General features: G+C 44.7%; 1 protein-coding gene across 1 annotated transcript in view; it reads right to left on the bottom strand.

The window, feature by feature from the left end:
- Window positions 1-23,141, bottom strand: part of ITGA9 (integrin subunit alpha 9) — a 305,446-nt gene that overhangs the window by 251,658 nt on the left and 30,647 nt on the right. The window contains exons 5-9 of the mRNA XM_034759490.1: window positions 18,968-19,035; window positions 12,930-13,059; window positions 10,755-10,840; window positions 8,202-8,270; window positions 2,598-2,735 (exon numbers count right to left, since the gene is read on the bottom strand). Coding sequence (XP_034615381.1) covers window positions 2,598-2,735; window positions 8,202-8,270; window positions 10,755-10,840; window positions 12,930-13,059; window positions 18,968-19,035 — 491 coding nt within the window. The remainder of the gene's footprint in view (window positions 1-2,597; window positions 2,736-8,201; window positions 8,271-10,754; window positions 10,841-12,929; window positions 13,060-18,967; window positions 19,036-23,141) is intronic.

Here is a 23,141-nt window from a genome sequence, read left to right as displayed (position 1 = left end):
AACAGGCACCAATTAAGTGACTATGCTAGCTGATAACTACTCCTCTGAATTTAAAACTGAAGTCGGAAAGAAGAGAATGCTTTTAAGAACACAGAAACACCACATATTAATTAATTCTCTATGCTCCAAAAGTCCCCCAGTGATGATCTCTTTCAAGAACAGGGTTAGGAATTCTGCATGGTATTTTCAAAAGCGCTCAGTCTTGGTCTAAATCTGCTCCCTTGGAACTCAATGGAAGCAAGGTTAGGACTATACTGACTGTTTTTGAGAATCCCAATTTTTTTCTCTTTATACCCAGGAGAAAGGACTAATATGAATGATGTAATCAATATGCCAAAGCCAGAGGACTTGTTTGTCTCACTGAGTTTATCCATACATTAAACACCACTATTCAGTTCTTGTCCTGTTGGCATGTTGTATCCAAAGAATGCAGTCTCTAATCAGCATTTACTCAGCCAAAGCTCCCACTGAATTTAGCAGAGATTTCCCTGGGCAGAAACTGCAGGATTTGTGTCACAAGATTTGAAAACTCCTAAGCTATGCCTACCATGCTTGCAATGGTGCACATCGCTATAGCACTGCTAGTGCAGACACTCTAAGCCGATAGGAGAGAGCTCTCCCATCGATTTAATTACTCCATCCCCCATGAGTGGCAGTAGCTGTGCCAGCGGGAGGTCCTCTCCCGCTGACACAGCGCTGTTCACTCCAGCGCTTAGGTCGGTGTAACATATGTCGCTCAGGGGGGTGGTTCATTCATACCCCTGAACGACATAAGTTACACCAAAGTGGTAGTGTGTAGATAGCCCTAGACTTTGCATGTTAGAGAGCAAGGCAAAGAATGGACGAATGTAAAATGAAGAATAAAGAATAGCTAGAGTTAATATGGGAGAGAGAGAGAAAGCCCGGAACAAACTGACTTTTGCATTCACATGCCAACAGATGGCAACTCATGCCCACCCACTTTCTAGCCAACCTCATTTGAGTGAGCTTTAATTTCTTGCAATGAACCCTCAAAAGGAAAGGAACATTTCCACAAGGAAAAAAAAAACTTAATTACTCAAGCCAACCTCAAGAGCTCACCTCAAGTGTTCAGATTTTTTTATTCCCCACTTTGTGAATGAGGGCAGCACATGTAATACAGTCTTTTTCTTGGCTGCAGGGAGCTGCCCACATTAAAAAATCCTACATGAAGAAGTTGGGACACAGAGTATGGGCGGGGGAGGGGAAAGCATACAGCCCTGTATGTGTTACTTGTTTCTTTAGAGCACACACTGCCAGTGATTAGATATAAGTGTATCAAATCTATCATAATGCCGTATGTGCATGCTATAAAATAATACGCTACATGCCATCAGGGTTATCTCTTATGGTGTATGTGTCATGTGAGTGGTGTGGGTGAGATAACTGAAATGAAGTGTTGTTCTGGCATCCATACCACAAAAATCCCAATCCTACAAATAGTTATTCATGTTACTTTACTTCACACGGGAAGCCCCAATGAAGTCAAGGTTGAAGGAAGGAGAAACTGCTACTAGCACCTCAAGTTGTTTTATTTAATACATCATTTACAGACACAAATAATTCACCTTTTCACCATGAGCTCTTTGGGGCAGGGATTGTCATTTACTCTAGGTTTGACATCACCTAGCACAATGGGATCCCAAAGCGGTTGACCTCTTGGCACTACTGCAATCAAACATTGAATAAGCAGCAGATCAAAGTGGGGGGGAGGGAAATCAGGGCTCATTTCAAGGATTGTTAATTGACAACTGAATTAACACAAATGCAAGTCTGGTTTCTTTCACACACAGTCTGTAGGACTTGTAGGTAAATTTTATTTCCAGCAAAAATATATTATTAAAGTTATAAAAAGAAAGTTAATGTGAATCCAATAGTGCTACTGTTGAATCCAATGAAAAATCTCCCATTGACTTAAAGGGAGGAGAATTGGGACCTATATGTAAAAAAAATACAGCTCAATTCTTTGAGTCAGTTTAAAAAGGCATTTTCACAAACACATTTCCCTAAAAATATATATATGCCTTATTTTTCTTTAAACACTGTGTACTAATCATCTTCTTTCCTACTCCGGGAAGTCAAAGTTCAGAATATCACAAGACTACAGTTGTGCAATGTGAAATTCAGTGGTTTCAGTCGAAAGGGCTTTCCACTGTAGACTTTCGATAAATAGCATCAAGTAATAATAGAAATCTATTCATGAGTTTCTCTTCAAATCCCTAGTGTTTTGTTTTGAGTTGTGGGTTTGAACAACCATCCAAAACACAAAGAATAACTCTGGTCAAAGCAGCTGATTTTCAGTTGGTTTTGACATCAAAAGCATGGAAATCCACCAATACCACCAAGTTTCAACATAAAACCAGAAATTTTGCCAAGCTTCCTCAAAAGATTCACATTTTCATGACTAGACTCCTGAGTTTGTAAAAAAAGCCATGATACCAGATGATTTTTGACTGGCTTCATGTTTTGTTGGAAACACGCACACACACACACCCCGTGTATGTAAGACACCAAATTTCATGGTAAACCACAGCTGGACTGACCCTCCCGCCACATGCTCATCCACTTTGCATACTCACATTTCCTCTGTTGATATAGACTGTGACTTGACCCTCATCCCTGATCTCAGAAAACATGGGTGCTCCAACCAGCAGGTCTGAAAGTCCATCCGAGTTCAGATCAACTGCACATAAGGAGGAGCCAAAGTAAGAGCCCATCTGTAACCAAGCCGAGTCACAACAAAGCATTCAGTATCTGCCCACACACAGGAGGAAATCATTTATGTTTTTTTTAACATCAACTGATGACTTGCTGCTTTATCTCACACTAGCAGCCCTAAGGAGAAACCTTAGGGAATTTTTTGGCAAGAATTAGGCACTTTACTATAACTGTGCATCAGCTCAGACAGTTTGTAGAAGGAATAAAACTCACACTCCAAGACATACTTAAAAGAGGCACTAAACTGCCTTACATTAGAACAGCTTTTGCTTGGCAAATATCTAAAATGAGGAAGAGGAGAATTAGCAGCCTGGGCCAAGATTTTCAGAAGTGACTGGTGATTTTTGAGGCCTAATGTCACACAACTGAATGGGACCTGATTTTCAGAGGGTGGTGCTCAGCACTTGCTAAAATCATGCCACTTTTCAAGCTGTCTCAAGCTGGAGTCCCTAGTCATTCTTGAAAATCTTTTTCCTGGTCTTCTTAAATTTCTCACCATCAACCAGAAAGAAAAGTAGTGGGCTGACTGCAGGATTTTTTCCCTGCTAAGCGCTATATTTGCATCAGGAGGTTACTTCCAGTTCATGAGACGTGAGGGGCAAGTTTTGGAACTGATGGGCTGGGAAGCACAGCCCCAGAGGATTGTAGGATACCATTGGCAGACTCCCCAGACCAGAGTCTGGCACCCCAGATTTGAGCTGCATCCACACTGCAAAATACCTGGGCCCTGTCCCACATTACAGAAGGACTCAGACTCTCTGACTCACCCCTCCAGCATGGGCCACTGACCTAAGTCAAGAGGAGTTACTAGCCTAAGTCAGATTAATTTCTGTGTGGAAGGAAGACGGGCTTGGGTTTGAACCGGAGTCTGAGCCTGGGCTTGGCGTGCTGTGTCGACATACCCATACAGGCTCTGACTGCAAGCTAATCAGCCTAAGGCCCTAAGTCTGCAGTCCCTACTACACGGAACTCCCATTGGTTTCAGTGGGAGTTTCATGCCCAGAACTTGCAGAATCAAGCCCTAAATGTGTAGTCAATTTCTATCTACAATGAAAGATATCAGGCTGAGATATTTAGGAGAGAATGAAAGACTTAGGTGTATTATCAGATTTATTTCAAATAACTATTATTGTAGAACATTAAATACTAACCACACTCCCAAATATACCCTTAAACCCACAGGCGTGCACACGGGGTATGCCGGGTGTGCCCAGGCACACCCTAATGCAGGGGTGGGCAAATAGTTCCACTCCCCGGCAGGGCAAGTCGCGGGGTCCGCGCTCCCGGGCCTGAGCGCCCGGCCGAGCACAGCAAGCTGCCGGCCCCTCCCCCGCCTTCCTCCTCCCCTGAGCCATGCTGCCGTGTGCGCAGCACTCTGGGGGCCAGGGCTGCGCACTCCCACGGGGCAGCATTTGGCTCCGTTGTGAGGCAGACATGCTCCCCCCTCCCCTGGAGCCATGCCACCACACATAGTGCTCTGGGGGCCGGGGCTGCGCACACCCGTGGGGCAATGTTTGGCTCCGCGGGGAGGCTAGCAGCCTCATCTCATGGTCCGGGCCAGGGGGGGTTGGATAAGGGGTGGGGGCAGTCAGGGAACAGGGTGGGTTGGATAGGGGGTGGGATCCCGGGGGGTGGTGGTAGTTAGGGGCGGAGGGGTCTTTGGAGGGGGCAGTCAGGGAGCAGGGGGATTGGATGGGGCATGGGAGTTCTGGGGTCTCTCAGGGGGCAGGGGGTGGATAGGGGTCAGGACAGTCAGGGGACAGGGAGCAAGGAGAGCCCTGGGGGGGGTCTCTGGAGGGGGTGGTCAGGGGACAAGGAGCTGGGAGGGGTTGGATGAGTCAGGAGTTCTGAGGGGGCAGTCAGGAGGCAGGGGTGTGGAGAGGGGTTGGGGGAGGCAGGGAGCGGGGGGGGTTGGATGGGTCCTGTCAGGGGGTGAGGAGCAGTTGAATAGGCGTGGGAGTCCCGGGGGTCTGTCTAGGGGCGGGGGTGTGGATAAGGGTCGGGGCAGTCAGGGGACAGGTAGGGGGTAGGGTCCTAGGGAGCAAGTCATGGGACAAGGAGCAGGGAGGCTTAGGTAGGGGGTGGAGTCCTGGAGGGCAGTTAGGGGCAGGGGTCCCAGGAGGCGGTAGTCAGGGGGGACAAGGAGCAGGGGGGGTTGGGCATTCTGAGGGGGGAAGTCAGGGGGCAGGAAGTAGGAGGGAGTGGATGGGGGCGTGACTAGGGCAGGGGCGGGGCTAGGGTGGGGCTCCCTAGGTGCACACCCTAATGAAATAGACTGCACACACCTATGCTTAAACCACACTTGAAGTTTGATTTAAAATACAAGTAAGAAAATTGAAGGCAAAACCAGACATGGTCTTTAATTCCCCCCACTGGCCAAGATATACCAGTGCATACTTCATAGGGCACAGTTACAGCTCATCTACCAGCACATTCTACTGCGATAGCTACCAAGATGCTCACCAATGACTTTGTCTGCCCAATCTGCTCACGAGCAAAGCCTGACACTTTGGACTTCAGAGTCATTCCAGAATCCACAAAAAGACAGAGCATGAACATGTCATCGGCAAACCGATGGACTACACACACACACACACACTAGCGCATAGGTCTCAAATGTCTCATTTTGACGGACATCACACATTTTAGCCCAAAAGCCATCTGCTTTCCACATTAATCTGGTCACCCCTCGCTTTTATTGTTGACAACCGTTTACATCAGAAATGGAGAAGCATGAAACTGAGATTACAAAGTTATTTAAACTTTTTTTTTTTAATTACGACTCTCACCGCATATTACATTTGCTACATACATCATGATTTTAGGGTCTCATTTGGGGTTTTTATCACACACGGAGTCCCGCATTTGGGCCTTGACAGATTACAGTGTATGAAACAGAGCCAACCTATTAGGTATATCCATACTGCTGTTGGGAGCTTGCTTCCCAGCACAGATACCCAGTCTCGTGCTAGCACTGCTCAAGCTAGCGTGCTAAAAACAGCAGCATGGTGATGGTGGCAAGGGGGTGATTCAGGCTAGCTGCCTAATTACAAAACCCGCCCAAACTGCAGCCGCCACACTGCTCTTTTTAGCACATTAGTTTGAGCAGACCTAGCACATGCCTGTCTACCTGCGCTGGGAAGCATGCTCCCAGCTGCCATGTAGATATGCCTATAGGCATAATGGGAAACAGGCAACAGCCACTCTGGTGTTCAAGTTGAGAATGTAACATTACATCTACAAGATTCCGTGAACTGTTTGGAAGCTGTAAGGACAGCGGGGTGAGCTAAGGATAGCGTTTCAGCATGTAACTCTGATTTTTGTGTCTATTTGGGTTTAAGGTCAGACCTTTAAAATTATCTGACTCGCTAGTTATTTTGTAGTGGAATTCCCCTGGTGGATTTTTTTGGTTTATTTTTTTAAAATCCAGTAATGTTTTAAAACAAAATTCTCATGGGCAGTGAGTTAGAGTTATGAAAAACATTTCACTATGTATTCAAGCAGCTTTAAGGAAAAGGCGGTTATTTACCCAACTGTGCAGTGTGGGTGAGTTCATGTTACTGTGAGAACCTTACATTTCTGCCTGTGTTTTTATTTGTAACCACAGGATTGCATTAACTCTTTTCCATATTTGATTTTCCAACCTTTTTCGCCTTACGAAAAGAGAGGAGGGAAAAACTGCCTGTGCATTATGTCAAGTGTGCATGGGACATGAGAACCCATACCTTTGTTGCTAAAACAGTGTTTGGTTTGATTTCGTTTCCAGCAATACTCATTAAGTGAGCATTGCACATCAAATTACATTTCACTATGGAAAAAGACAGGCAGGTATTTGTTTATTTTTTAATAAATTATAGCTCCGATTTTACAGGAAATGGAAGGATGGGGCACATGACAATCTACAAATACTTGAAGGATATAATCACTAAAGAGGTGCAGAATTATTAATGGTATTTATAAATGGGAATAGTGAGATTAAATTAAGAAAGGAAAAGTTTTGGCTGAGTAGCCAGAACACTTCCCGATAGTTCTATGTGTTAAGCTCAGGAATAGTTTTTCAAGAGAACTGATGGAAGCATCATCACTCAGGGCATTTAAAAGTAGACTAGAAGAAACACAAGAAAATGCACTAGAGGAAACAATCAGGCACCAGCAGGGAGATATACTGGATGAACTGATAGCATCACAGAAATTTGAGCTGAAAAAGACCTATCGGTGCAAAACAAAATAGTGGAGACCTAAAAAACGTAATCACTTCATCCACCACCCATTCATCCTGGGGATTTTCTCCTGTCCCCAGTGTTTGAGCAACTTTCTATAAAATGTGCTTATGATTCATTGAGACTTTGGCAAAGTGTCCCAATGACAGGCTGATAATCGCATCACCTAGTATAGCCAAATTTAATCAGTACTGTATACTGTTCAAGGTCTTCATCTCTTTTAGAGCCTGACTGCACAGCCAGAGCACAGAGTGAGAATACAAGCGGTTCCTTCTGGACAGCCATGAGCTAGGCAGACAGTCTCTTCCTCAGAGATTTATCCCTAAATAAAGCACATTCCTGTTGTTCCCTAAAGCTGGATCTGCTATGTATTTGTTTTCCTGAGGACATAACACCTATCACCACCAAGGCTCCTGGTCAAGGAGAAGGTTTACTTCTCCCTACCCCAGCATGACCTCACACAGGGAAGTGGAGTTTGACTAGGTACTGCTAGAATATTAAAACAAAGAACCAGTGGTTAGCTCTAAGGAACGAATCCTCAAACCAGCACCCAGGGTAGATGCATGGAGGGAAGAGGGAAACAATCCTTCCTCAGCGTAATGCAGCTGCTCCACAGCCCGCTACTATAACTCTAATGTACCCGCCGCCTCCTCCTCAGAGGGATAGGGAGAGAAGCTCTGGACATATGAGAATCAGTTGCTATACAGGATCTACCTCTTTCCTAGTTTGTCCTCCACAGCTGAGCCTTGTAGGGCAGTCCAAACCTTGCACTTTGGCATAGTGAACTCTCTGCTGTTACGAAGGCAGGAACAGGATTTCCCTTAAAGAGCTTGTCTACACAGCAAGTTATGCAAGCAAGCCAGGGTGTGATTCTACAGTACACCGACTTGCTGCACAGCAACCTCTCACATGAACCCTGCTACAGTGCAGTCAAATCCCAGAGTGCGACAAGCTGGTACACTGTAGATTCACAGCCTGGTTTGCTGAGGAGTAACTCGCATGAAAACAAAAGTAAGTTTTTATCAGCTCTAACAGGAATTTTAATTGCAAATATTACCAGACCTTTTACTCCACAATTCCATCACTGAGCAGATGCTACCACTATGATAGAAAAGATGGTTGGTCTAAATGATGGCTTTAGGACTTCTGGGGATTTTTACACCTAAATCAGACACTTAAGAAGCTATTAATTCAAAATAATACCAATTGAAATAGCCACATTATTTTTTTTCAAGAATCGCTCACCTTTTTACCTGATGCCTGAAAAATCTTTATTAAGGAGCCTGATCGCCTGTCTGTTCTGAAAATATAAACCTATCAAATGGAAACAAAAACAAAAGCAGTTACAAAAACTGACTACCAGGATAAGTAGTTTATAATATTATGAATTCATCAGTGCAGTCTGGGTATATATGTACTTTACTCATTGTAATAAAGTGATTATTAATATTTGCCAAACTCCGAATTCAAGGTGATCCTCCTGCCTTTTCTAAAACAAAAGATGAAATTCCCATTTTAGTACCAGATGTTAGAGGTCTCTTGTCATTACAAGTACTTAAATAGTATCTTAATGCTGCTTTGTGTGTGTGTTTAAAAAGACCCACTGCACAAAAGCCATAATCTTAAGCAAATGTCTCTTGGAAAGGAATAGCAAAGTGCCCCAGAGTAACTAGGGCTGAGAATCTGACTGGTTATCGGGATCTTCCCACCCCTACCTTCTGTGCCAATTCCAACACCCTTCTCTCTGTCCGCCCCACCGCCTCAAAAATGTGTGCAATCTAGGTAGCAAGACAAATGTCAAGCTGTTTTAGCAAAGGTCAGGGTAAAAACTGAAATCACACCAGTAAATGTGTTAACACCTTATCAGTCAAATTTTTTTCAAATGTTACAAAATTACAATCTATAGCAGCAGCACTAACTTGTGTTCATACAAGTTACTCGTAGAATACCCTTTTTAATATGTCCTGGACTGCATGCGCTTACATGGTGAATCAGCCTCCACATTGATGCTTTCTGACATTGGTCCTTTTCTCTCCATTGTTTTTCATGTAGATGAATTTTCATATTGTTTACAGTTTCTCATTCAAAAGTGTACTTTCTGAATGAGTATCTTGTTTAAAAATGGCTCCCATTTCATTCAGTGTTTTACAGGATGTTATAACTGATTTATACAAGATGACAAACAAGCCACAATGAGCAACCTTGAGGGTAGATAGCTGGGTCATTAAACCAGTAGAAAGTGTGGAAGATTGAACGAAATGAAAAATCTTCCTTGAAGTAAATATAGAGATATTTGTATCATAATAAACATTATACCTTCCTCATTGTGGACAAAATAGACAAGGCTAGTAGCAGTGGAGAGTCATTATAACGTAGTGATTTGGACATAGATTCATAGATTCTAGGACTGGAAGGGACCTCGAGAGGTCATCGAGTCCAGTCCCCTGCCCGCATATATACTCAAATATAAGCCACTTATTGGTTGTTTTTGACTGTCTAATTGATTTGGTTGTAATACAGGTAAATACAGCAATGCAAGATCAAAAAAGCTACTAAAGACTAATAGATCTTCTGCTCATCAGGAGGCCAATACACTCCTGGCACAATGTAGGGTATTAGTACTGTCCTACTGTCCCAGAGCAGTACTGCAGCTCATTAATATTTAGCATTTAGAACCAGAAAGAGTAAAGAACCTAACATTTAATAAAATCCCCATTTGCTTGTAACGAGGAACAAGTCTCCACCGAAGTCTTGAGTCACTTGTTAGCTCAGAGCAGCAGCAACAGTAAAATCTGAAGTCAATTCATCCATTTCTGACCAGCAGGTGTCAGTGTAGTTAATAGGACCAGGCATCCTTTCATCTGTAAAGCGGATCATTGGAGCCAAGGACTTGATGTATTAAATTACATAGTGAATTATTAATGGGCACTTAATAGCTGCATGCACATGGAGCTTTAAGGTGCTGTATATTTCTCTGAAGCGAAGCAAATCAAATACTGTACCTTATTGCGAACATTACCCTTGGACATGGGGGGAAGGGGAGCAGGGGAAAGAGATTAATCTAGATACAATGACATGAAGACACAGATTACCTTGGGTTTCATAATGGCCTGGTCCAGAGGAGATGAGGAGCCAAGGGTTCTGAGTATTAAACTCCAATTTTGCTGCTGACTTGAATTTTGTAAATTTGGACAAGTCACTTAAGCCCCTCAGCCTTAGTTACCCCATCAGCAAAATGGAGATAATTATAATTCCTGTCATAGGGAAGTCGTCATCATGGCAAATCCCAAAAGCACTACCTAGCTCAACCTCTGGCCAGGTGCTCTTGCTGTGTTTTCAACTTATCTCCATCACTGGCAACTTTATTGAGCCACCAACGCTTTTGGTGTCTGCATGATCACCAGCCGTGCAGTGGCACTTGTTCATACACAGCTTCACAATTCATTGGTCTTCCCTTCTGATAACTCCATACCAACAAGGCCACCAAAACCAAACTAGTTCTATTTTAAGCAAAATAGGTTTTAAAAAAACTTCAGACAGAAGAGTGATTTTTGAATTAACAATGTCTCTTTAAAAAAAATGATTTTAAAAATGAGGGGGAGGGGGGAGGAAGGAGCACCACAAGGGGCAGATAGGGTAAATTTGAGGACCTCATCAAATTTCCTCACCTCTTCCAGGCAAGTGCTCAAAATTTAATCTTCAGACAAAATCTCTTGGTTCATTAAGTTTACAGGAACTAAGTCAATATATTTTACCCAGTCACATCTGACTGTATCATTGTTTGACTAAAAGCCACACCTTTCCGATGCCTCCATCCTGGGGAGCTCCTCCTGCGACGTCCGTGGTAGTTGGCTGGGAGAAGTGACCTGCTGTCACTGCGTATCCTGTGCAGGAGGTTGGGTGGGGTGATGGGGAAGAGAAAGGAAAAAAACCAAAAAGGAAAAACGTGAGAAACAGGTTAGCCATCTGGATCACACTAATCAAGTTCCACAGTTCCTCTTGGAGTATAAATATCCCAGCGTCATGAAAAAAGCAGCAGGCACTCACTTTATACAGGAACTCGCCAACATTCAGTTCAAGTGTACATCACAGCAGGAAATTACAGTAAGCATTCAATTGTTTTTCCAAAAGCCAAGAAGGTGAAGGTGTGGGTGGGAGCCCGGTGAAGGATAGGCAAAGGTAAGAGGGACAATAAGTTAAGAATCCAGATGTGAGAAGAATGAGAAGCAATAAAAACAGAAACCTGCACACAGACAGTCAAGTGACCATATCATCAGAAAGAAACAGCTTTCATGCCCAGGGCCGGTGCAACCCATTAGGCAACCTAGGCAGTCGCCTAGGGCACTAGCATTTGGGAGGCGGCATTTCGGGTCCTTCGGCAGCAACCGGATCTTCAGCCACCCCGGTTGTCGTCGGCATTTAGGCGGAGGGAGTTGAGGTGGGGGGGTGCGGGGAGGGCCGCCTGCAGCAAGTAAGGGGGGGTGGCACACAGGGGAACTCCCCGCCCCAGCTCACCTCTGCTCCGCCTCCTCCCCTGAGCACACTGTTTCGCTCTGCTTCTCTCCCTCACAGGCTTGCAGCACCAAACAGCTGATTGGCGCCGCAAGCCTGGGAGGCGGGAGAAGTGGAGTAGCGACGGCATGCTCGGGGAGGAAGCGGAGCAGAGGTGAGCTGGGGCGGGGGAGCTGCCGCACGGCTCCCCGGGCCGGGGGGAGCTGCCGCGGGGGGGCAGAGAGTTGCCACAGGGCTCGGGGGGGTGGGGGCGCAAGGTGGAAGTTTTGCCTAGGGCATGAAACATCCTTGCACCCGCCCTGTTTATGCCTGTGAATGACAGTCTCATGTATGTCAAAGAGAATAATACTCCCTCCGTTAAAGTAACTGCCCAACATGGCATGGAAAAATCAAGTGCCTTTTCAGTTCATAGGGAAAAAAACAAAACATTAGATGAAGAGGTCAACAAAATTAATTCTTAAAAAAGAAAAAACAGGAGAGAATTTGAAACAGTATATAAAGAAAGTGTATTTGAAACAGGTAGATCAAAGTTTTATCTTGTTTGCTAAATTAAAAATGATATATAATAAGTTTAAAGGAGTCTAAGGAGAGAACTGAGTTTCTTTTCCTTTTAAGGATGTTTTGCATTCAGCTCTCCCCTCCATTGTGAATTATGGTTCTCCCGTCCACATGCTAAACACTGTAATTCAAGTTTAATCAGTGGAAAAATCTATATATGACTTTACATATATACACACACTGTTCATTTAACTATCCTTGAGTGGCACCCGCTAAATTATATTTATAAAAGACTGCAGGTTAAGAAAAATCAGCCTGAGTCTTTAGTCAAACAGCATTAGACTGTTGCCTGTTGAGTTTTCCAAGTCTTGACACTCCTAAACACTGGGGATTAGGTGGAAGCCTTTAAATTAATTTCACTTGTGACATCAGTTGATTTTAAAGCAAGGCCTCTAGAAGTTAAAGCCTAGTCTGTTAAACACCTACAAAATCTGCTCCACTCCCTAGCCCATCCCTCAATAGTCTCTTACTAATAAATCATTTATATAGTGCTTTGTTTCTTCAAGTAAACTAATCATTCTACAGATACAGAGGAGCTGCTTAGCCCAAACCATACAGTAAGTAAGGGCATGGCCACAACTAGAACTCTGGCATTCCTGGCTTCCCGTCTGTTACTTAGCCTACTAGACCATACCGTCTCACAATGCAAACCTGTTTTCTATATTCCAACAGCTATAATGTTGGGGGGGGGGGGGGAGAAATGAACTAGTGAAAGTCCTTCACTGCTTTTTTCCTATATATTTTGTCAGGTAACCCACCAGCCACTCAAACCATTTTAAGCTAGCCACTTATTCTTTTACTCTTTTACTTTACACCAACAAAACATTATTTCCACTGAAAAACAATTGCACCATTATTTTAACCTATTTCCAGCCTGACATCGGGGTCCGAGTAGCTACTTGCCTAAGTATGTGTACCGCCTGGCTATCACAGCATCATCATTCAGTTTGAAATAGGTGTTGTCAGTGAGGTTCAACACTTTGATAGTTCCCGTCCAGTAAAAAGACCCTGGTGCTCCCATGATGACCAGCTCCTATGAGAGAAAAGAAAACAGAGATGGACAGGAACTAGAAAAAAAATATGAAAGAATGAATCGCAGCAAGCAATTGTTATGTTTTATAGGGCCAGGGGAGAGTTAAATCAAGGCTTCACGCATGAATCTGCCCACAGAAGAGTCAGAATTATTCCTATGTTTATACAGTACTTTTCATCCCAAACATCCCCCTAAGCAAGTTTTTGCCAATACTGGAGGCACTTCACCCCACTATTAAAATACCTAAGCTCTCCTCCAACCCTTGCCCTTCACACAGATACCAGGAATCAATACACTTCTGTTGAACCCTCCTGCTACCTCTACAAGAAGCATCCCCAATCAATCTCACAAGCTATTGAACATGCCTACAAACATGCTCTTCCAACAACTGTTCCTCCCAGCGTCCTCCTACTACCCCCAAGAAGCATCAAAACTAAGCTACAGAATCCATCCACTTGTTCAACAAGCACCCTGGATCTACCTCCCAACCTGCTGCCGACGGCTCACAGCTTCCAGGTGACATTGTAGACAAAAAGTTTATGGTTCAAAACAGGCTGAAGGACCAGATCCTCAACTGCTGTAAGTCAATTGATCCTTACATCAACTGAGGATTTGGACCTATGCATTTAAGAGAAATTGATTATATGAGGACCTTAAAAATGTAGATTGTCCCCGTCCGTTTAAGGCTGTGTTTTGAGGGTGGAACTGTGCAAAACTCAGACCAGAGTCATGTACTTCAGCGGAGTTTCAAAGGGACCTGGGACAATTTATAGTTTCAGGTGGAAACTAGTAGGCACCTGATGGTTATACTTTGTTTTGATCTGAAATCAGGAAAAATGTGATGGTATTAACATTTCAGCTGAGTTTTGCTTTGAGTTTCTTGGACTTGACATTCAAAGCAAAACTCAGGCTGAACAAAGTCTTGTGAACTAAAATCAAAGAAAGATTCAAATGGACCCGTGCAAGTAGAAGCCACTGAGTTTCCCATCATTCCATTTGAGAGAAGGGGAGCCTTCTAATTATCAATGAGAACCACAAACATGTAATATACAGTGGTAGTGGTGGAAAACAAAAACAAAAACAAAACAAGCCGAGCTCAGAGTGAAATCATATAGATGGTGATCCCTGGCTGAAAGCCAAGCCCAGCTGAAAAAACTAGTGTCACATTTGAAGGATTTGATTTAGCTGAACTAGGAAAGGGTAGAATAGGAGTTAATATAAGCTCATCATAAGAACTGGACAGTCTCTGATGTAAGAGAACTGAGTGAAAACTGGCTTCTATTTTCCTCACCCCTCAATAGTGTATGAGACATTCAAACTCATCGCTGGTGAGAGAGACTAACCTTGCTGTATTCCACAGGTACTGGGAAAAACCACACTCTTTCATTTTACCTTGGCACAAGCCATGAATCGTGGTCATCTTGCAAACTGTACAAGTCTTGGAATTGACTAAGTTACAATGTCACTGTTTCTGCTGGTTTGCCAGAGGAGCACAATAGGGAAAGGGAGGAATAAACTTTTTTTTCCCCATTTAAGGTCTATGCCTATATGAAGCTTGCCTTGTTCTGAGGAGTTTATCAAAGTTTGATCAAAGTGTAGGAATATCACTACTACAACATCATGAATGTTGTTCCTAAAAAGAGAAGACTATGTCTAAGTGCTTCAGACCACCTAAAGTGAAGCCGCTGTAGAAATGTGCCTCTGTAGAAACAAATTGGTGCAGGAGGCAGACTGGGGGCGGGGGGAAAGGAGGGAAGCTGCAAGGCAAAGTAAAGGGATTTAAAGAGTGACACTTCTGGGAAAAGTGCCAGAGTCTAGGCCCAGTTTTCAAACGTGGGATTCTATATGGACATGCAAACCCCACATTAGGATGCTCTTAGAATATAAAATAGGCATTTCTGAGCACAGCAGATTGAAAAAATGATGCACTGACCTGTAGCTTTTTATGTGCATCTTTTAATTAAAATCTAAGCAGTTGTGTTTCTGTTGCTTGTATGACGGAAGACCACCTCAGGATGGTGAAATGGAAGATCATTTCTTTTCTCAGGGAACCATATATAACGATGAGGCAGAATCCCACCTGGGATTCTTATAACATGTGCTGTCATTTGAAAGCCCTTCATCCAGGATTTTTTTTAAATGTATGTTTTGGTCACTGAAGATCTGTTGTGTACAATGCGAAATAAGGCAGCTAGAGCTTTTGGAAGGAAATCCCATACTCAGTTCCCTAAATCCAGAGAGACTTTACTCCAAACCACAGGGCGTTGGAGGGAATTCTCTGCCACATCAATGATGAACGTAATAAGCATTATTCTCAGCTCTGACAAGACAGAGCAGCACAGCCATGAATTATTGCTGTACAATTGTGCGAATGTGTATGTAAATCTGTGCCTCATGCAGCTATACTATGAAATCCAGGAAGCCTGTGGTACAGAGTTTCCTTGTTTCTTTTCATTGTGCTGACAGACAGCTGGTTTTCTTCACCTGCTTTTTATAAAAAAGGTCACAGGAAATTGTAACCCAGCAATCATGCCAGTAACACAGCCCCATTACCAGAAGAGTGGTGAAACTCCTGTGCTAGAGAGTTCCAGTCCAGCGGAGGCTAAATACAGGCATTTCATGATGATACACAAGGACATAGATTGCAATACGCAGCTAAATAGAGGGGTGTGCTAAGCTACAGGTTTTTTTTCTTGGGAGTGGCTATGCCCTTGAGAACAATGGATTTTCCCTGGGCAGAAACAACTAGCATCAGCAGGACTGAGTGCACGAGTGTACAGTAGGGGCTTCCCTGTTTGACCCAGAAGTCGTTTATCTACATTTCCTGCTCAGGCTGAAGCTCCATAAGGCAGGAGCACTAAAAGTTCAAAGACATCTTTTGAACTAGGCTGGTGAGGGAGGTTTACAGCATGGAAAAAGAAACAGCCTTGATAGTACAGACAAGCCAGGAAACAGCTGTTGCTGACAAGTCTCCTGTTACCAGACACACTGCCATTGTCATAAGGGTTGCCACCCATTCCCAGTCTACTTGGGAATATCTCATTCCCGTTTTTCATGCAGCATACCCTAATTCTGTTTATATCAACCAAGACAAGAAACCCTCTGGGCCAAATTTGATGGTGGTGTGTAAATTAGATCCCTCTCACATTACCTTGAACTCCTCGCACCGATTACCCCCACTCTGCTGACGTCTAGGAGAGCTCTACCTTCCGTACCAGAAGGCATAAAGAGACTCATTTAAATTCCACCTCCTTGGCACATAAATTCTACTAGCTTAGACTCCAATAGACTAGGAACCCGAAAAGAACGTAAGCAACTCCAAGGGAGTCTAACTCAGTGTAAGGGGCTCTAACTTACACATCACCTCCAAGTCTGACCCTCTGCATCTACGGGAATCTAAATAAATAAGTCAAAGTGAATCTAACTGCATGTTAAGGATGGCTACGTTTATGTGATATATACACTCAGGGGACAGGAAGAAAATGTTACACCAGAGTTTGTCTACACAGCAGGCAATGCGCACTATGTGGGTGTGGTTTCTAAAGCGCGCTGATATACACCTCTACCCCGATATAACGCAACTCGATATAACACAAATTGGGATATAACGCGGTAAAGCAGCGCTCCGGGGGGACGGGGCTGCGCACTCCAGTGGATCAAAGCAAGTTTGATATAACTTGGTTTCACCTATAACGCGGTAAGATTTTTTGGCAACCGAGGATAGCGTTATATGGGGGTAGAAGTGTATTGCACACTAACTGGTCCATGTAGGCCCTGCTGCTGAAAATTCCCTAGTGCATTTTTACATATTGCTGTTTCAAACAGAACTACATTAAAAGCACACTAGGAACTCTTAGGGCACACCAGCAGGGTCTATACGGACCAGTTACTGTGCAATACATTAGTGTGCTTTAGAAACCACAACCATATAGTGCACATTGCTGCACTGTGTAGCTAAGCCCATAGATTCCCTTCTAGTATTGCTTGGAGTCACTTGGACTCCCATCAGAATTTGGACCTCTCAGGTTAGTGGTTACCTTCTTTTCTTCTCCTTTTCCATTGTCTCCAGCACTTTTGAGGTTCATGAATTTTAAAATTTTCTTACTGCATCTGCTATTGCTCCTCTTGCTGTGCATCTATTAGTTCTCTCTCAAGCACTCTGAACTGGCAATTCAAAGCTATACCTTCTGGCAGTCACTAACAGGAAGCAATGCTTCCAAAGTAGCTGATTTAGGACAGCCCAGGAGTTAGCAGGCTAATGGCAATGGCACACACTGAAGTAAAAACAATAGAAAACCACTGACTACTTTTAAAGATGAAGGAACCAGACCCAGGGAAGAAGGGGCAGAGGGTTGATTGGAATAGAAAGATGAATAGAAGTAGAAGGGGAGAACTGAGAAGAGAAGGCCCTAAGTTTATGCCGCTTTCCAGATCCCACCTATCCTATTCCATCCTTCTATTGGCCTCCTCTTTCTTTTTAATCAAACGGGATATTGAATAGGGGCTTAATTTATCTACAGTGTTTCACTAAATGAACCGTTAATAATCATGCTATCCTCCACCTTTCAGTGCATCAGCAGAAGTCACAGACATCTCACCATTGGATTAAACAGTGGAACTTCAGGAAAGTTTCATCTTAGGTCTGAATTTCGCAGCTCAGGCCCATCTCTGATATTGTATCAATGTAAAGTCATCATCATTAGTCACAAAGGCCAGGATTTTCAAACATGTGTAGAGATGTTACATGCCCAGCTTAGGACAACTTGAAGGGATCTGATATGCTGAATGTGTTGGGCATCCACTCTCTGCACCTCAGGCCTCTTTTCCAAAAAACTCTCAAATTGGGAACCCAAAAATCACTAGTCACTATTGAAAAATGTTGGCCTAATATTTGTTTTTATCTTTCTAAACATACAGCAAACAATATTCTAGACCATGAGACAGGTAAAAATCTATTTTGATGCCTTAAACATTGATCATGTAACGTTTGCTCAAACAAGTAGTCCCACTAATAGTAAAGGAGCTACCCTCATGAGTAAGAATTGCTCAAGTGAGTAAGGGTTATAGGACTCAGCCCTTACCGAATCACATATGAAGAGAGAAACAGACTCTTTCCTCCATGGTATCTTTGGCTTTAAAAACTAACAGGAAAAAAATGAAGAAATTCTGAAAAGAGATGAGTGTACCATTAGGAGAAGGTAGTTTGTGTTTGATATGAATGCTACTGAGAAATTTAGGGTAAAATGTTCTAATTTTTTGGAAGTTCAAAAACAAAATTTCACTGCAGAAATAATGAACCCGAATGTCATTGAAGTGAGATCAATTATGTTAAATCAGGGATTAATTTGACCCAGCATTTATGTAACTGCCCAGCCACGGCTCTGAAAAACATATTCCACAATACCAGTTTGAGACAGCAAGAATGGATAAGGCATCAGAAAACGGTGTTTTCTCTAAATTTAAGGACTATTAAAAATCATTTCATTCATGGGGGGGGGGGAATTTTAAAACAAAATTTAAGAGAATAAATAAAGTGTAAATCCCGAGATAGAAACTGTGGGACCTATATGGTTAAAATATTCCCTCAGGATAGTCTTCAAAGTTCATTCATTCTTCCCTGGGGGTACTCAAGCATAAATCCATTCATGTGGTTCATATGTATTATGTAATGTATGAGACTTCACAGTGACGCATTTCTAGAACTGTGGGAGGAGAGACATTGTAAAAGGTGGGTGTTTGTTTGCTGCGTTATTGAAGTCAGAACATTATAAAAGGAAATATGCCAAGTGCATTGAATGCAGCTAACGGCGCGTTTCTGTTTCCACACTCCTTCCCAGTGTACATGGCAAAACAAGCAGGAAAATGCATCCTCAAACTTGAACTTTTCATCAAAACCACCATTACCCACCTCAGTGAAGAAGCCCGCTATTCCAGCCTGACACGAGCCATGCTCTTCCCCGTATTTCTTCTTATACTCTAGATTGGAGGGGGAGGAAGAAAACAAACCACAGTCATGTCATTCCGTGCCAGCTGTGCGCGGCTCACAGTTTGCTGAGCTCCCTGCTTCATTCCACATGTACTGCTGAGTGCTGAGCCACAAAAAAGACTAACTGGAGCCAAAGGAGGAAAAACTCAGGAATTCAGTGAGCCTCGGAAATTTAGGCCTCTCTTCCGCAGTACATGTATATTGCCAAAATGTACAGTTGAGCAGTCTTTGCTGAAGAGGAACAGCAGCAACAAAAAAAATCCCATTTGTGATCATAAATGGCTCCAAACTTTCAGTGACAGGACAGGAATAGCAGGACTATAGCAAGAGGGCAAGAAAGCAGACCCAGGAATTGTAGGTCTCAGTGGTATATACCAGCAGCAACAATATTGCCTATTAAATTATAATTGTGTAGTTTAAGGCAATACACTCTTCTGTTCCCAGCTGAGCTGTCCAGCCGCATTGCTGTAAATGTTGGCTAAAAGTTACAAAAGGGAGTAGGACGCCTGGATTCTCTCTCCAGATCTGTCATTCACTTGCTGTGTGGCCTTAGGCAAGTCACTTAACCTCTCCTGTGCATCAGATTTTCCATCTGTAAAATAGGTATAGTAATACTCAACTATAACATAGCGGTGTAGTTTTATGCAACATAGTGTGGTGAAGCTTAGTATTTATAAAGTGCTTTGAGCGCCACGGTTAAGAGGTACTATATAAAAGAACAAAGTATTACAGTACTGGTGTATTCAGCAAACCAAACTAATCACAACCACCCTCATCTCAGTCTTATTAGCAAATAAAATCTAGGTCTAGTGGCAGGACACTGCATCCACCCAAAACAATAAAAGAATGCTGAGAGGAAAGACCTGTGCATTCATTCCCACTTTCATATTGCCTACAATGCAATTGATAACACACTTCATCCCTTCATAAGGTTTCATTTCCAACTCTAAGAGATACCAAAAAACATATACCTCAAATTCATCAAACTTACATTCCAATGCAAAACCTTAACATTGACTTCATATGCTTCTGGATTAACAGGTCAATCATACATCACACTGACTGTCACAGCTTCACACAGCTGAGGAGTTATTCTGCTGTAACACTGCTAAGCAGGGCCGGATTAACTTTTTGTGGGCCCAGCGCCAAACATATTTGTGGGCCCCCATTGGGGAAATAGGGCATGTGATGGGGAGTGGTCCACAGAGCGAGAGGCCGGTTGGGGGCAATGGGGCGCAGCCCAGCGGGAGTGGCCCCACTCATCCCAGCACAAGGACACAGTTTACAACCCACAACTGCTAGACACATACTGGTCCGCCCAGCCCTGCGCTGCCAGCGTGCCCCTTCTACACTGCCCCCCTGCCCAGGGCCCTGCCCTTATGCCCAGCACCCCCTCACCCAGAGACTTCCTCCACAGATCCCTATGCCCAATGCCCCCGGTCCCACTATGCCCAGCATCCCCTGCCCAGAGACCCCTCCCGCTGACCTCCTACCACAACTGCACAGCACCCTGCATACCATACCCCCTGCCCAGCTCCCCCACCTACAGATCCCCTACTGTCCAGCACCCCCTTCACAGTCCCACCAGCACAGCTGTACGGCGCCCCATATTCCTGAGGGAATTTTGCATCAAATTCTGTGCATAATATTTTAAAATTCTGCAATTTTTTTTTTTACAATAAATAAATGTGGAAGCTCCGCCATGGCAGTGGGGAGCACAGGCCACTGAGGTGGGAGAATACCTTGCAGCCTCCCCCGCCCCCCAGGGACAGGGACTTGGCAGTGAGGCTGAACCTGACCCTGACATAGCACAAGGGCCAGGCCTGCCACAGAAACACCCTGGGGCCCTGCCCCTTTTGTGCCAGGCACACCAGATGTGGGCAGGGAGGCTCAGCCTGGCAGTAGGATCCAAGTGCAGATGGACTTAGTGTGTGGGGGGGATCCAAATGGGGGTAAAAGGGTTCTGTGTGGGGCAGTCTGGGTGCAGGCAACTCAGTGGGGGATCTGGATGCACAGGGAGGTTCCAGGTGCAGGGGCAATCGGAGTCTGCAGGGGGGACCAAGTGAAAGTGGTTGGAGCTCAGCGGGGGGGAGGGGAGGAGGGCTGGGTGCAGGGGAGGTGGGGGTCCAGGTGTAGGTGGTTGGGGCTCAGTGGGGAGGGTGTCGGGGGGCTCATCAGGGTGGTACAGATACAGGGGAGGGGAGGCTTGTCAGGGTGAGGGTTTGATGGGCATGCTTAATAGGGGAGCCCCAGCTGCTGCCAAGGGGATCTGCATGCTGGGCCCCCACTTCCCCTATCCCCTTCCCTTTCCCATCCCATCATAGGTGCGGACTTCTGGTTTTGCCAGTGGGTAGTTAAGGCACAGGCCTGGGGGCCAGGTGTTCTGGGTTTGGTTCTCTGCTCTGCCACAGACTCCCTGCTTTGCCTTGGGAAAGTCACTTCACCTCTGGGTGCCTTAGATCCCACCTGCCAAATGGGGCTAATGCTGACCCTGCCTCCTAGGCTAAATCCATTCATGGCTGTGTCATGATGGGGGAAAGGAACATACCCAGGTTGGTTGATTTGGGCTGAATTTCTTCACAGACTGAGAATGAGAGACAGCTCCACACAGAGGGGAACAGGAGAGAGAGGGGCTCAGGCCAACTCCACACAGAGGGGAGTTAGGGCTTCAGCCCTGCATCTTCTGCACTAGGGCAGCTGGGGGCTTCAGCGCTGCATCTCCCACTGGGGTCAGGGCTCCTCCTCCCTCACCCCTTCCCCCTCCCCCCAGCGCAGCTCTGGTCGGGGCTCCTCCTCCCCCTAAATCGCCACTGTACCCACCAGCCCTAGGCTAGCTGGGCTCCCTTGGGTCACCTGATGGCTGCTGTAGCTGGAGTGGAACCTGCAACCCTACAGGTGGACGCCATGGCCACCAGCCCAAGAGGTGCAGGGCGGTTCCCATTGCAGTGGCGGGGCTGGGGCAGAGCAGGGGCGGGGGCTTTGGGGAAGAGGCGGGGTGGGGGCAGAGTGGGGGCTGGAGCAGTTTTCCTGGCCAGCTGAGCCGGGCAGGGGATCCGGCTGGCCGGGACCCCTTCTAACTCTGGGCCCAGCACCATGGTAAACCCAGTACTGCTGCTAAAGTCATTGTCAAGGTTTAAACGGAACTCTGTAATGGCTTAGGAACCTTAACTATGGTGCAGCTATCATTGCATGCAAGCTACATGTACTTGGCCTCTACCCTTTTTGGAAGAAATGGAATGTAAAATGGCTGCCTGTTTGAGCTTCAGAGCCAAAATTGCTCAGATCATCTGTAAAGTGTGGGACAACTCCAAAGGAAGCAGTGCTGCCCACACAATAAACCAAGCAGCTGCATGGGTGGCCAGATAAAAATTTCTCCTCTCTACTACTATTTATTACCATTCAGTCTTTGAATCAGAAGCAGGACCCCTGAAGTGTACAGAGTGCTTCTTCAATCTGTACAAGTTCTTCAGCCCTTATCTTTGAGTTCCTCTCTCCACACTGCCAACTCCCTCCCACGAGCTCCAGCTTCAACACCAAAACTCCTCGCTCTCCACCTGGGCCAGAGGAAGTACTTATTGCTGTACCAAGGCCTCTTACTGCTAAAAATTAATCTGTCCCCTTTTTATTCAAAACACTCTCCAGTTATTTTCTAGAGACAAACAGGAACCATATCTCCTAAAACAAACACCCCCAAACTCTCAAAATCTGAACCGGAATCTTCACAATGGGCCAAATCAAAACCTGGCATCCAAAACACCCTGAACTTTGGAGTGTTTAAAACCCAGATCTGAATCCAAATTTTGACACGTGGGCCCATCTCAGTTTTCTGAGCTTTATTTTCCAAGCTTTACCAAATGAATGAATGTACAATTGCAACATATTGCCACTTCCTGCATATTACAACATCTTCCCCTGGATAAAGGGGGCTCCAGGGAAACAGAGTAATTGAGTTTCTAAAAACATTGGCCATATAGCCTGGTAACACTTCACAATAAGTAACCATTAACTCCTTGCTAAATTACAAAGGAATTTACAAGGAACTGCTTGGCATGTTACCCCTTTAGAACCAAATCAGTTCCTCATGGTGCGTGTTATT

This window comes from Trachemys scripta, chromosome 2 (assembly GCF_013100865.1).
Source record: "Trachemys scripta elegans isolate TJP31775 chromosome 2, CAS_Tse_1.0, whole genome shotgun sequence".
NCBI lineage: Eukaryota > Metazoa > Chordata > Testudines > Emydidae > Trachemys > Trachemys scripta.
This window is presented reverse-complemented; position numbering and strand designations above follow the sequence as displayed.